General features: G+C 40.0%; 1 protein-coding gene across 7 annotated transcripts in view; it reads left to right on the top strand.

Moving 5' to 3' along the window:
* The window catches only part of LRRC56 (leucine rich repeat containing 56), a 76,673-nt gene that overhangs the window by 43,395 nt on the left and 17,514 nt on the right, over positions 1-15,764 (top strand). For 5 of the 7 annotated variants that reach the window (XM_054828723.1, XM_054828727.1, XM_054828721.1 and 2 more), the window contains 2 exons: positions 13,531-13,627; positions 14,041-14,238. In XM_054828723.1, coding sequence (XP_054684698.1) covers positions 13,531-13,627; positions 14,041-14,238 — 295 coding nt within the window. Of the gene's footprint in view, positions 1-1,485; positions 1,719-10,973; positions 11,118-13,530; positions 13,628-14,040; positions 14,239-15,764 lie in introns of those variants that run through there. The other 2 variants (XM_054828726.1, XM_054828722.1) reach the window with 2 other exon arrangements.

Raw genomic sequence — 15,764 nt, 5'->3', positions numbered from 1 at the left:
AACAAGTGCATGCATCCACACCTGCAAAAGCCATATCTCTGGCTCTCATCCTCTGTAAACCATTTCTCCTTTTCTTTCGTTCATCAAGAAAACACATAGGTAAAAGCTTATGTCATTTCCAAAGGGAACCTCTGAAATTTTATTAGTTGGTATTTTGGTCTTACAAATACTGTTTGCTTACAAGTAGTAATTACTTAAAATGCACCAATTGCTTTTAGCGAATAAGGAACCTTTTAGGGGTCCACAAGCTCACCTGATTCCAATCTCTGGGATTACAGGGGCAGCTTTACTCTTTGAACCAGCTGGAGATAGTAATGTCAATGACTAGAGGCTTTGTGACTGACTAGGCTTTGGCTAGACAAGGATGTGGCAAGACTAGGCTTTGTGGCTGAGCCGCTGGATCAGGACTTCAAAAATATGGCTCAGTTCCTGAGTTAGCTGTTGTTTCTACAGCATTCTGGGTTAGCTGTAGAAATTACCTGTATTTTCAATTGCAGTTGTTTATATATTACTCCAGGGCAGATACAGTCTTTTGAATGAGTTATGTACAAGGCTTTGCTTAATGGGATCATGATTTCACTTACATGCTCTGGATGGCCACTATAATATGATAAATAAAAATGTTGGTAATAACTAGCTGATTTCTGCCAGCAAATAAGTACTTTAGTACTACAGCAAATAATGCCTGGCTATTAGGGTTTGCAGCTGCTCTGTTTCAGCTGTCAATGTTAGGGATCTCTTATGAAAAGTTACACCTAAATGTTCATTTTAGCGAGTGATGAGAAAGAATGGTTATAATTGTCGTCTGAGAAAAAACAAAGAACTGGGTTGGGAAGCAGTAGTAATTAGCCCATTGCCAGTAGAGCTATCCAGCTGTGGAAAGGTTGTCTTCATGGAAATAGGTAGGAAAATAATTTTAGCATTAGTTTAATGGGTTTGTAGGTTGGTTTGATTCTCTCTTACAACGGAGTTGCTTGCGTGCAGCTTGTTTGGTTTTTTTATTGAAAATAATTATATTCAGTGGGAAATTATGTTTTTGGAATGCAAGGTAAGTGCTGATTTTAAAAAAGGGAGGGAGTCAGGTTTGGGGGGAAATTAAGCTTGGCAGTTGGTAACTGCCAAGCAATATGAATAAGCAATGAATAAATAAATAGAATTTCAGTGTAAGATCAGTTTTTATAATCTAATTTCTATAAAATATTCTCCATGCAGAAGTTGGTTTAGTTGTTCTTATTTTCTGTGGACGCATTTGCACACAAAAGACCTGTTGCTATTTTCCCCCTAAAATACATGCACACTTCTTTTTCTCTAGATATATTTCTGATTTGCTGTTTGGCAAAGTTTTATCCTTCTGTCCTGAGATCTTTACAGGGTGCATCAGGTCTCTCGGGGTGGATCAATACCTGCAAAAAGAAATACAGAAATGCCTTCATGTTTTAGGAGGTGAAGTTTGTGATTCCATCAGCAGGAATAATGAGTGCACATTCTTCACCTGCTGCCTTAAGCTGCAGTGTATATTCTTCTCGTGGAGGCGACAACCTGAACACAAAGGTCTGATAATGAAACCTACCACCCACTTTTGGTAACAGAAGTTTTATGAAGGATTGCATGTTTGAAAGACCATTTGTGGCATCTCCTGGTTTGAACTTCATCAGCCTTGCAGTCCTACCACTCCACTTTCTACTGCTTCGTCTCACCATAGGCAAGAACTTACAGAGGTTTGGTTTACTCTGCTTATTGTTGTTTGGTTTATCTTGCTCTTATTTACAATTATAATAATTATCTCTATTAAGGTCCCACAAACTTTTTTTTTTTACGTTCTTGCTCTCAGCATCTCAAGGTAAAGCCAGTTTTAAAATGTAACACTTGTTCCATAAGAACTTCTTAAATATAAAGAAAAAAAAGTTTTATTGCTACATGTTAAATTTGGAACCTAGAAATAGTAAGAATCAGTAGCGTAAATTTTATTCTTTATAAAATAAACATCATAGAATATGGTTGCTAAATCATACTGGAGGATTTTAAAAATATTTGAAAATGTGCTTATTTGTATAGTGAGTCTTATTTTGGCATTCTTATGTGTTTAAACAATACAGCCACCATTCTTGAAAGGACCTTCTGTAAAGTTCATCTATGTGAATAAGCAAATTCTGTATATTTTGAGTATTTGCTCTAATCTGCAATATGCAATAATTCTTCCCACTACTTTAAGGTAAAAATGCAGGTTTTTTCTGAGTGGATTGGGGGTTTTGTTTTCAAGAATCTCATTATTTTTTATTAAATAGTTTAGGTTAACTGGTATTTACTTTTAAGCTCACAAAGCTTTATAATTAGTGAGAGTCATCTCTCTCTCTACCTTATACACATTAATATTAAATACCACTCATAGCCATCTTCACTGAGGTTTTCTTCCTTTTTGCATTCCCAAGCTAACTTAATGGTGCAAAAGAAATGTTAGTCTCAACACAGTCTGAAAGAAAACTGTATATAAAAATCTATATATTTGTGTCTTATGAAATACAGTTATTTCATTTCCCACCATCTGTACTTAAAACAGTGATACCAGATTGTTTGTACAATGTATTTGAGTTAGCTTATGTAAAAATGGATAGGTATGCCAATTTGGAAACCTTTGTTTTGACTGGGGAGAGCCACTGAAATTCATGGTGTGAGTGTCCACTTTTGAATAGCATGGCAGGTAGTGGGTCACATGACTCTTCTGCAACTCTTTTGAGGAATATTTTCCCTTACTTCACAGCCAAAAGCCAGCCAGCTCAAGTTAATAGAATTGTTTTTCTCAAGATCAATACAGATCATAGCCAGTGAAGGGTGTTATCCCAACTCATGAATTAGTTGGAAGTCTACATGGTATGCATTTCTCTTGCACAAAGACTGCGTACCATTTTGGTGAGACTGTTGGCAGTCTGTAAAGGAACCATTGCAATTAGCTATTCCTGCAAAGGAACCATATTAATCTACAAAGGAACTGTTACTTGTGGGTGGCAACTACCCTTACCTCCAAAGCTAGGTCAAGATGGGTGGGAGAATTTTGCATGACCTCCTTTGAAATTGTTTATGCAGGACTTTTGAGACTTTTGTTGGCAGGAGGGCACGGGGGAGCTAGAACAATTAGTCTGCTCACATGTGATGAAGTCTTTCTGTTGATCAGTGGCATCTCTGGCAGCTGAGAGCCCTTGTAAGGGTTTGCACTTCTACCATAAGGCTTATCTCCATGACTGAGGACACATTACAACATCTAGTGCTAGATCCGCCTGGAGACGGAATTTGTTTGAAAGAAGTCAAGAATGGGGTGTGGAATTTGCTATACATCCAATTAGCACACCTGCACCAGATTTTGGAATGTCTATTGGTGTACTGTGAAATAAATGCTCTTGTAGTAACACCCTCAGTATGGAAATCTATAAGGTCTCATCTGCCTCAGTGGTCAGGTGGATGGGCTCTGAGGTCCCCCAAGTTTCTTTTCTGCATCTTGTTTGCTTGCTGTAAAAGAACATCTGTAGGCCGGTACAAGCAGAGAAAGTCTCCCTTGAAGTTATTGTTTAAGGAAAAAGTCTTGACTCAGGACATATGGAGACAAGTCTATCATGCCAAATCTGGGGTGAACATTAGAGACTGAGAGAGTGTCCTGGTTTTGGCTGGGATAGAGTTAATCTTCTTCCTAGCAGCTGGTATAGTGCTGTGTTTTGGATTTAGGATGAGAATAACGTTGGTAACATTAATATTTTAGTTGTTGCCAAGCAGTCAAGGGCTGCTTAGCTTCTCATAGTGCCCTGCCAACAAGAAGGTGGGGGGCACCCAAGAAGCTGGGAGGGAACACAGCCAGGACAGTTGACCCAAGCTGACCAAAGAGATATTCCATACCATATGATGTCATGTTCCATATATAACTGGGAGGTTGGCTGGGAGGCAGCACAGCTCAGGAACTAGCTGAGCATTGGCTCCAGGTGGTGAAAAATTGTGCTGTGCATCACTTGTTTTGTATATATTATTATTTTTATTATATTTTCTTCCTTTTCTGTCTTTATCTCAACCCATGAGTTTTACCTTTTTCTTTCCTATTTTTCTCCCCCATCCCACTGGACGGAGAGGGAGTGACTGAATGGCTGGGTGGTTGTTTTAGCTGCCTGCTGGGTTAAACCATGACAGAAAAAAATTTGGAGGAAATCAACTGGCATTTGCCAGCCATTCACAGGCCCAAGTTGTACCTGTATCTGTTCAAGCTTCTGTATTTTTCTGTTTTCTTATTGCATATATGCATAGATGAAAAAAGAAAGGAAGGAAAAGATACAAAGAAAAAATGACCATCAGCCACAGGAGAAAATCATTAGTGTCACACAACTGTGCCAGATCTAAAGAATCTTGAGAACCTGCATTCCTGCCACTGTACCTTCAGACTAAATCACTTAAATTACATTTTATCTCTAGGTTTTCATATTGACCCATTTCTGCAGTATCTCAAGTACTTTTTTTCCAGTGGAAACTCTATAGCCATTACAGCGACAAAAGTTGAATAGCAACTCACAGCTGATCCAATTCTTTAGTTCTGTCTGGCCAATTAATCTAGAATTCCAGGGGGTTTTTGGTGCTCAGAAAAAGAGGCTTGGAGGGGTTTTTTGTAGTGTATGTCTTAACACCACTGAATCTGTCAGCTGATTTGGATGTTTTACAGAACATTCCTTATGCCTACCCTGCAGCATTAAAAGTGTCAAGTGTTGATTTTGCAGGATGAGATCTATATTAAATCAAAGTTGCAATATATCTGTCTTATTCTGCCAAAGCTCAGACCTGGAACATACTGCAAAACAGGCACACAACATGTGGGAGACTAAGAAGTTATTCACGCAGGAAGTTTTAAAGCACTGTGGGATTCATTCCTTCAATGTAAATAACTCATTCTGTAACCACAATTTCATTATCTTTTTTTTTTTTTTTTGTATGTAAACTTTCAACAATGAGAATGAATGATTGCCAAAGCTATAGGAACTGTCAGTAGCTCTGGGGCTAAATTGAGGGGCAATGGATATGTGGGTGTGAGAGTTTTATTTACTGTGTGTCTCAACTTTGTCCTGTTTGAAAATTCACTTGCTCTTGTGGAAGATGTAATGCACCCAGTGAGATGCAGCACGGTTTGTTGGGTTTCTACAGCATCTCTGGGGTGCAGCTTCATGCCAAGGGTGGGAGCTGGAGTAGGATGGAAGAAAAAAAAGAGGATCAAGGGCAGGTCTTAGAGGCCCATAGAACCACACTTTGGCAACCCCTACTCCTTTCAAATTGTGGGACCTGAGTTAAAGCAACTGATCTTTAATTGTTAAAATGCTACCAGTAACTAAGCTGACAAGCAGTTTTAACCATCAAAAGGAAATTAACACAAAATTACGTTATCTTTCCCACACACGCTGTATGGTCGTGTGTTAGGGAATTGCTGTTCCTGACTCTGAGTACATCAACGTTGATCAAGCCCATTATTCTGCTCTAGGTTTTTTGACAGCAACTAAAAATGGGAGCACTTGAAACTAAAGCTACATTTCATGTGTATTAACTTCAACAGAAGTAAGCATCTGGGTTAACTTAAGCATGATTATGACTAGTTACAGAAATGTGTGTATCAGCACTCAATTTCATTTACAAATACCTCTCCTCTTGGTCTCAGCAAGCACTTTTGGTTTAAATGAGGTATAATCTGCCACGGAAAATAAAGTGCTTGCAAGTAGCATAGCACTTAGTGTAATATTGCGGTTGTTACAGTGAGTTCAATGAGGCAATAAGAAGCAGCAATGAGCGAAAATGTTGTAAGTCAGGAATGGCCCAGAGATGTATCTCGTTGGAGTTGGGTTCTTCCTCTGTTGTCATCTCCTGTCTCCAGATGCCACCCTCGCCTGCCAGCACCAGAGGGGGGATCTCTGCTCCGCTGAAGGCAGGGGGAGATTCGGCACTGGTGTTAGTGGAACAAGGATTTTTATGCAATGTCTCTGGTTGATGTATGGGTTGCAGACATGTCCATGGCAGAACTCAAGTATTCTACCAGGACCACCAGTGTGGTCTCTGGTTCCAGTTCTAGACAACAACCAAACTGCCTTGAATGGTGTGTGGCTTTGACTGCTGTAGCCAGGTAGTCTCTGTCCTTGTTTTCAGGCTTTTGCTTTAGAGAAAGTGCTGGCCAAAAGCATGTGACTTACTGATAATCGCAATTTGCTTTAGCAAGCCCATGAAAGCTGCAGCAGTTTGCTCTCACTTTGGCATAACAAAGCTGAGAAAGCAGAGTCATGGGGTGGACAAAGTGTGAAACCCTGAATTTCAGCTCTCCCTGATTTACCCCTTGTGCAGCACCAGGGGAGTTGCATTTCCTCCGCAGAGATCCACAGGTAAAAATTTTGCCCCTTTCCAAACTTGAAACTTAAACCAAAAGCAACCAACCAACTGAAAAAAACCCAACTGGAATAAAATACTGCAATCCTTTTGTTGGGAGAAATATTGCCAGTGGCATCAGCCCTGCAACTCATTTGGAAAACAGCTGTTTATTCATGCAAAAGTTACCCCAAAAAGATGGGACAACAGAGACACCCTACTGCAAAGACAATAACACTTCGTTCATAGAGAAATTCTTCATTTGCAGATAAGAAGGAGTTATGAAAACAGAATTTCATAGACATGGTTGTTATCTTAAAAGACCTTTGGTAAATGCATGCTTTCTGTTCAGCCTAAAACACACTTGCCTTCCTCTGATGTGTTTAAGCTTATGAGTTGAGAATTGCCTAGCAAAGTCTCTTTTTGCTTAGTTTTTGAAGTCTCCAACAACATGTCTCAACAGAGTTAGGAACCCTTACTGTGAAAAAGCTGCACAGTTCAGAAGGAAGAATGAGGCCAGAATATTAGGTTCTACATTTCCGTGGCATTTCAGCCTAAAAGTGGGCTTCTGGCAGCAAAAGATGGGACAGGATCCTTTCCTTGTTATCTTACACCTTGGGCAATGGTTCACACTTGTGCAAGGGAATATAAGATGCTAAAGGTAACCCATGTGCCATTGGCTGTGTGAGGTGCAAGACAGAGGACATCCAAGCCAGCAGTTTTCAGCATATTGCTACCTGACTTTGGAAGGGTAAGTACAAAACCAGCCAAGGCTGGAATACTGGAAAGCAAGTCCAGTCTTCACATTCGTATGACATTTGTTCAACTGTGAAAGGACACTGCAGGGACATAAGGACGTGGCCTCAGCGCTGCCTGCAGAGTTGAGGCTGTGTCATGGTTTTGATCAAGTGTGAGCAACACATGCATACAATCAGTTTTACAATTTTGAATACTTTACAGCTATTTGAGAGTACAATGAAACTATTATGTAAGCTTCCTATTAGAACATATGTTACTGATTTAAATACGTTCATGCTTTAAAAGTTTTTGCTTCTGATGTCAGAATTATCTGTACAACCAAACCATTGTGTGCTGACATATGGACTGGATCACTGTTATCACTGTGCAGCTTAATAAATTCAACTTGATTTCTGTAGATCAGAGACAAGATTTTTTTTTTTCCTTTATTTTGTAAGACTGTAATTTGGTCATTCTTTTAAAATCTATGTCCCTCTGATTACCAGTGCGTTGGTTTTCAGAGTGACCATTAAAAATAAAAAATATCTGCATCAGTGGATATTTTAGATGTTTTGCTACTGAAGATTTATTCCACAGATGCATGTGCACTTTGAGATACTGTTTGCAAGTTCAGTGGATTTAGTGTTTTATTTCTAGGTGAATTATTTGAAACCAGCTGCTAAAAGAAATGATGGTTTTCAAGGTGATGAATGTGTTCAGGGTTGTGCTGTTGTAAGTGTTTGCTGCGTAGCTTATGCTCAGTGGAGCTATTCAAGATTTATTGTGGTGAAACCAAGAGCAGGATTTGGCTCCCCAGGTCTGGTCTCCATCCAGTAAAATTTTGGCTGGAGTGAATCAATCCCTGAAGAATAAGGATGTTGGATTAATGGAAGAACACGTTATTATTTCTCAAACTTGTTATTAGGTGTTGTAAGCCAAATTGTTCCTTCCCCTTGTGCTCTCTCCCCAGTCTGAGGGAGTGATGACAAGATGGGAGCATCGAATTTCATGGGAAAAAATCCTAAATGGTCGTGCACAAGTGGGGAGGGTGTTGCCAAGACCCTCACAGAAACACAGAGCTGTTTGATGAGTTCCTATCCCTGCAGCAGTATCTGGGGATAGCGGGAACCCAGGTTTCAGACCCTTCAGTTTACTAATATTTTTTTTTAAATCAATTATAAATGCAAGTTTGTGGGTTCAAGGTGAAACTAGGGAAGTCTGTGTTGGTTTATTGGCACCTGTGGATACTAAAAACATGATTTGGTATTCAGTGCACGTTCTGCAGGCAAGCGCATAGGGGGGTGTGTGTAGTAATTACTCTGGAGGACACTGGTTTGGCAGCCTCAGAGGCTGTAATCCTGTGTTTACCACAACCAAATATATGACGTACACATTCCCACCCCGTGCACTGTGTCTCTGCTTCAAACCTGACCCGGATGAACCATAGCAGAAGTGAGCAGGATATATAATTGCTTTGCCTGTTAATTGCTTGCCTTTTCTGTAAAGTTCCCAGCTTCCACGTCACTTGGGACAGGGACTTGTCCACTGGAATTATCTGTTGTGTACGTTAATGGGAGCTACATTTCCTCTACACTGTCCTCTGGTTCCTTCTATATGCTCTTTGTTCTTTGCGTATCACTGGGATGCTCCTGTGTTGTGTCATACAACCAACTGCCACCAGCTTTCTACAATGTCTCATCTTTTTCCTATTTCAGCTCTCAAACTTCTCGATCATATTCTCTACCCTATTTTTGGAATAGATGCTGTCATCTTCTGTATGTTTATATCATGCCTAATACAGGAGGGTTCTGGTCTCTGACATGCATCTCATTAATTTTATTCACAGTCAGTGACTATTTGGGGGGGTGTTTTGTTACACTACTTGTATAATTCTAGTGGATTTTCTCTCCTACTACCCTGGTAAATTGTTATTAAGAGTTTATTATATCAAAATAATTTACCATTGTAAATTATTATCAGAGTGCAGATTCCCATTAATTCCATTTCTTGTTAAAAAGTCACAAGATGCATCCTCCCCAGTTTGGGCTGATCTGACCCTCTGCACTTAACATAAATGAAAACATACCCGTGTGCACACGGCAGTCATGCGTGCTCACACAACTCCTTGCTTTGCTCTGACCCCCTCCAAGATGGACATGCCAGATGCAGTAAAGCTGGAGGCACTCCCATGTCTTGCAAGCCCTTAGGTTCTCTTCTCACCAGCCAGAATATTTCAGAAGTATTTTCAGAAACGCAGGTGCATGTGGTTGTCAAGAGCAGCTTGCTTTGAGTTACACTGCTGTTTCACCTTACAGCAGCCATGCTCTCAGGGGCAATTATCTGTGTAGTAATTAATGAGAGAGTTTTCTCTGATGCTGCAGCATGATTCACACAGCTTCCAAAAGATTAGTTTATTAGTTACCAAATAAAATATTTGCAGATGTACTGTGCTGTGTTAACTTACTGGATATGACTCGTTACAGATGCAGAAGATCTGCAGGGCCAAAATGTGACTGCATGACCTAGAATTTTAGGCTCCTCCAGCAGCTACCATGACGCCAGAGTCAGCAAGGGGAACTTTGCTCTGGCTTTAACTTGCAGCAAAGTTCTGCAGTCAGGGCTGGGCGGATGAAAAAGACCTTTTGCCTCTTCACTGCTGCCCATCTGCAGTAGCAGGGAAGGAGGGACAGCAATCGCTTGCTCTCTATAAGGGTTGGAGTGCTCTTCTTGGGGGGCAGGGGGTGAGGATACCTTGGCTTGCTAGCTCCCTTTCCTGAAATAGAGTATAGAGAGCAAAAGTGGGCCAAGTGATACCAAACACTTAGTGCAACAAAGTTTGTGCTTTCTTAGTATCTTGTTTAATGGGTTAAAGGTGAGCTTGGGACAATGAACTTTAACCTCATAAGGAACTCGTTCCCATTAGTTTCCATGTTTTTTTCTTTTCTGAAGTGTCTGTATAAGCATTTTTTTTAAATGTGACCCTGTTATCTAACGCTGGGTTGCATTGCAAACATGCAGCAGTTCTGCCTTTTGCAAGTACCCAAGACATGGGATATACAACCTAATTCCTTTGTCTAGAATACTAATACTGATTAACTTTGATTAGTATTAACCTTAAACATGCTACTCCTGACCTGTGCCAAAGTTAGCTGTAGGAGAGTCAGAACTGCAACCCATGAATGAAACTGGAATGGATTTGAGACTATACACTTGGCAGAAGTGTATATTGTGAAATTGTGAAGAGTAAGGTAAGTAGGTTTTAGAAGTGAATTAAATTAGTGTCATCTTTGGATGGTGTCTGCAGCAGAAAAATGCTTGAAGACTGGTTAACTAATAATTCATAGCGAATAAGTGCTGTGCGTGACTTAGCAGACAGTGTGAGCAGGGACTGACCCTGTTTGTGTGCACTGGAACTGAAAACCGTAACACACAGAGGAAATATGATTTAACTCTGGGACCCTTTGACCTCTGAGTAGGAGCAGGGGGCTGCTTCTTCAAAATGCATGAAGTGATCAAGGTTTTAGCAGTAGAAGGGATAGCTGTTTCTTCTTGCAGCCTTGTGTAAAAACTGCTTGGGAATTAATCCATTGCTTTGTTTTGGCATCCTTTATATTGACAGAGAAACGTTAGGAACAAGCATATTACCGAAAGCTCCTTCTGTGGCAAAAGACCTTCAGTTAGGAAGTACAAGACAAAGAAAAAATAAAAATCATTAATCATATCTTACCATACCATATGTAAAGTAATCAGGTTAGGATTGTCTTCAGTTTTGCTGGCCTAATAAACAGAGCATCTATCAGAAACACTTGTTTCAATGATACAAAAATGAGAGTGACTGTTTTCCTTTACCTGTGTTTGGTGGTTTACAGAAAAGAAAATTCTGCACCAAAATTAGCCTGAAATTTGAAAAACTCATCAGTGCTTGAAGTGGGTCATGAAACGAGCAGTGTAATTCCTTCACATTACTCCTAATGCCATATTTGTGTTTATGGATGTGTTGGCCTTGGTTGATGGTAGGTTCTGCTTCTGTAATTTAATTTAATTTCTTTCTTATTATAGGCATGCAGCTTGCAAATCTAATAATAAATTTCTGTAAATGTTACTTTGGGAGGCATCTGTTCCTTAAGGAAGCCTTAGAACTGGTGTTTGTTTTATTTATAAAATATGCACAATGTAAATAGTCCCTGGAAAATCTTCTGCTAGGCTGGGGATGTGATGACATACAGGGACATTATGATCCTTTAGGTCAGGCAAATCTGAATGAGTACTTGGAAAGAAATGTGACAAACTTCCATCTTTCTAGGGGCTTATCTGGTTGCAGGTACAGTGACACAATGGCAAGTGTTCCCCATTGCTCTGATAGCTAAGGGATGAGGTAAAGTAAGTGCAGCAAGTTCGCAGAAGGAACTGTATTGTTTATACATGTAGGGAGTTTCTGTGTGTGTGTGGCTTTCTTTATCTTTGTGTCTCTGTACTAGACAGCGACATCCTGTGTCAGTACGGGCAAGCTGCCTAGATGCACAAAATTTGGTGGAGGAGTTGTGGTTTACATCAGTTGAGGGTTTTCTCCTGTAAGGAGGAGTAGCCTTAGACAGAAAGTGATGTGTCGTTTGACTGAGATTTTTCTTATTTGCTTTGTTCTGGCCGTTAGATCAGCTGCACTGTTTGTACTTCAAAGGCTACAAAACGTTATGTAAACACACTGTATGGTGTATCTATCCTGAGCTTACTTAAATCTGCAGCATCCATGGAAGAGATGATCAGAGGCACCCAATGCCTGGGGCCCCTGCAGTGGTAGAGGATGGATGAAGTGAGATAGGTCTGAATGACACCTATGGACAAACCATGGCCCAGAAGGCAGAGGGGTGAAAATCCCCAATTTCACCCTAGAAACTCCTGTTCAACCCTGTATTTGGCATATCGCAGGAGAGACACATCTGGGGATATTTTTCCATGCATCCATCTTTTATTCAGCATTGTGCAGTCTCCTTTCTCCTAATGTGGCCCTTCCTAAGTATTCAGATGGTGGAAAAACAACAAAAAACACAGATGAGAATGCCTATCCCCCTTGTAAAAGCACTCCTTCCTGAACTCTTGCACTGGCTGGCTGTGCAGGATCCCTGAAGCAGGCAATTTGACTGTAGGGGTTTTTGCTGCAAAGCTGCATCAAAGCTGCAAGAGGTTCTCAGAAGGCAATGCAAAGCTGCTCTTTTTCCCCATGGTCCGTAAAGAGAAGACATGAGCAAGAGAACTGTTACTTTATTCCAACATCAGAACCATATTCTTTTATCTTCTGCAATTTTCCCTAGACAGTGCATTAAAGTATATATTATTTATTATAATGTATATTATAAAAATGTATATTATAAAAGATAGCTAATACACAAATTTGAAGTCCAAGAATCTCTATTTAAGAACTCTTTTAGCTATTTGGATATGGTCCTGGGCAACTGGCCTTGCTTGAGCATGGAGGTGGGATAAGATGACCTCCAGGGGTCCCTTCCAACATCAACCATTGCTGTGATTCTGTGAACTCCATGCTAGTCTCTGCTTTCTCTGACAAACTGTCCTTGTATTTAGTTCCCCCCTGTTTAGTACTTTATTATTCAGATAGTCTGATATCATGGTACAGTAGAGAATTCTGACCTTTTGGTTGGTTTGGGATTTGATAAAGTGTTGTATTTTGTTTATGTTTGAGTAGTAGCTTTATGCAAATAATGTTACCAAAGACGGAAGGTGGTTAAGCCCTCAGTTTGATTTGCCACCATTTTTACATTTTGCGTTATGTTTGTATTGCACTGTCAGTGGGATATTACACATGCATGGAGTTAAACAGGTCAGTATGTGCTTTTATGGGTTAGGACCAGAAAGTTTGAAATTCATGCAAATGATCCCTTATGTCTATTTTGCTAGACCTAAAGGGTAGGAAAATAGGATGGAAAGGTTTATAATTTTCTACTGATTCAAAAAATGTTATTTGGCAAGAGTGCTATTCCTTTCAACTGCAAAATCAGTAAAAAGGTAACTCCATAAGAGGACAGAGTGACATGACTGTGCAATCAGCTCAGATATGTTAATTTGGGTTATGTGTGTAGAGCAAATGATGCCAGCATAAGAAAACCTCACTTAATTCTTAGCAATTACCTATGATTTATGACAGAATTACCATGATGTAGCTCTTGGAAAAACCTTAATCAAACTCAACTGTGGTGACATGTCATACAAGAACAAAGATGTCTGTGAGAGAGAGAGGTAGAGAGGGATATAATTTTATTCTCTGCCTTTGAAGGTGATGATATTTAATGATATTTCTTGTAAACAATGTGAGATTTGAAGAAGCAGTGGTGACCTAGTCTTAGGAAAAAGAACACAGATCTTGAGTTCTTTCATCCATTCAAATAGAGCTTCAATTGTTTCTTTTATAAGGGATCTTGGAACCACATTGTCCCATCTCCATGTCCTGTGGATGGCTTGCTGTGGGCTCTCGGATTTAGATGGGATCTCTTCCTGCAGCTCTCTAAAAGTAAGTATGGATGTGTCCTGCCAAATGATGATCTCAAAACTATCTTCAATTAATATTTTTCTTTTTACTTGTAGTCTTTGTTCTCTTCTCACCCTTTGTTTTTCTAAAGGACTTTGGTTGGATGCCTTGGATTGCATGTGTTAGGTTAAAAGTCACTATGGTATTTTTTTTTTTCAAATGAGGTGTAACATTCAGGTCTGATCCTGAAGATGCCTAATGTAGCGTAGCATTTGTTGCCATATTAGCCCTAGTTATTTCAGGCGGCAACAGCCACACTTGAAAAATGTTCACTTCTATGTTAATTTCATGCTGTGCCATGTAATATTTCAAATATTAGAAAACATTTTGCAATGCTTGAGTGTTACCTGTGCAAGCCTGTGGTTTACATATTTATTCTGTTTACTTCTGCTGAGGAACTCTACATAGCCTATAACAATATCTCTGACCTGAGCCAGCTGACCTGGTTGGATCACCTTGAGGTTTTGGACCTGGAAGGGAACAATATCGAGGACATCAACCAGATGCAGTACCTGGGACTTTGTTGTAAGCTGAGCCACCTGACAGTGGAGGGCAACCTTATTTGTCTGAAGCCAAATGCAGAATCTGCAGAGGTGAGGACTTGGTTTGCACATATTATGTTAATTTTTGGTGGTGCTTTTTTAGTTTGAGTTGGAAATGAGAAACATTTCTGCATCTTCCTATTGTATCATTCTGAGTGATGACATGAGATGCATTTCCCATCTTTCATTTCTGATAATTTTGTCCTCTCATGGGTATTGTCTCCAAGATGAGCATAAATGAAATACAAGGAGTGCTAGTCAGGCCTGTTTCCTAGCAATGTGTTCCTTCTTACCTGTGAGAATGGGATTAAACTAGAAATCAAGCTGTTCTGATCCATACAGCTGTTCTGTCTTCCCCCAGCCTGCAATGCAAACAGGCATCTGAAAGGAAGACCAAGGAGAACACGGACCCCAGCTGCATGGATCCTTTTAGCCTGTAGAGATCTTGCAGCAGGTTAGAAAGTAGCCAATATTTTTCTTACAAGATATGCCAATTGCAATGTCTCAATTAGATATCTGTCTTTGCACTTCTTTTGGAGGCTCTCCGGTCCAACCTCAAGTGCTCCAGGACCACCGCAGTCAAAAGTTGAATGCTCGGAAAAACGATGCTTTAGATAACTAGGAAAAGCTATATTGTAGGAACTGCTTGTTGCCCTTTCCCCTGAAAAAAACATTAAAACAAAATGACCAAAAAGACTTTCAGCAAAAGCCGAAGATACAAAATACAGTGATTCACCTCTTAAGTACTGAAATGATAGAGTCATTCCTGCAGAGGTATTTTGTTGAGTGCATGAGATCCTCTGTGTCACAGAGATGAAAACACAGTAATACATGATCTGCTATGGGTTTCAGGGCACTCAGCAAGAAAAGTAAAGGGAGACCTAACTCTACATGAACAGTCTCAGAGCTGTATTACTCTCTGTCACTTGCCTCTGTTTCAAATAAGAACATTGTTGGGATAAAAAAACCCGAGCATCTTGACATGTACTGAAAAAGTAACTGAAAGAAAATCAGAGTTTAAAAAAATTTGGTCAAATAAGATTGTTCCTCATTTTGGTCACGTAATGTCTAACGCATATCATCAGATGACAGTTTACGGCCAGTGCACGATATACTGTCACCTTTTGGAAGGTCACAGGCCTATGCACACACACATAGGTACGCAATACACAGCAGTCACTAAGGATGGCGCAGTCCCCACTGGCCCCCTAAAGAGCGAATAATGCAGGGGTTAGAAAGCAGAGCAGAAGCTGGTGCTGTGACCCCACTGTCCCATGTTCTATAGCTTCCCTCTGCATTTCAAAGTGATCGTGCCCAGGCTGTTAATTTGCATAGAAGTTTGGGGTTGATATTTGTCTTGGATTCAGACTTGAAAACTGAGGTGCTATCACTAAAACTCAATCATGTAGTAGATATGCACATTTTAAATCTTCACACTTTTTAGATGCGTGAGTTATTAGCATTTTTCAGATGTAATTGTTGGCTTGATAATATCCCTCAGTAAAAGGAGCCACAGAAGGTAGTGCTTTAGCTATCATAATTTTTCTCTCTGGAATTCAAAAGAAAATATTATACAC

The sequence above is a fragment of the Grus americana genome, chromosome 5 (assembly GCF_028858705.1).
Source record: "Grus americana isolate bGruAme1 chromosome 5, bGruAme1.mat, whole genome shotgun sequence".
Lineage (NCBI taxonomy): Eukaryota > Metazoa > Chordata > Aves > Gruiformes > Gruidae > Grus > Grus americana.
Note: the sequence above shows the minus strand (reverse complement) of the source record. Positions and strands in the feature narration are given on the sequence as shown.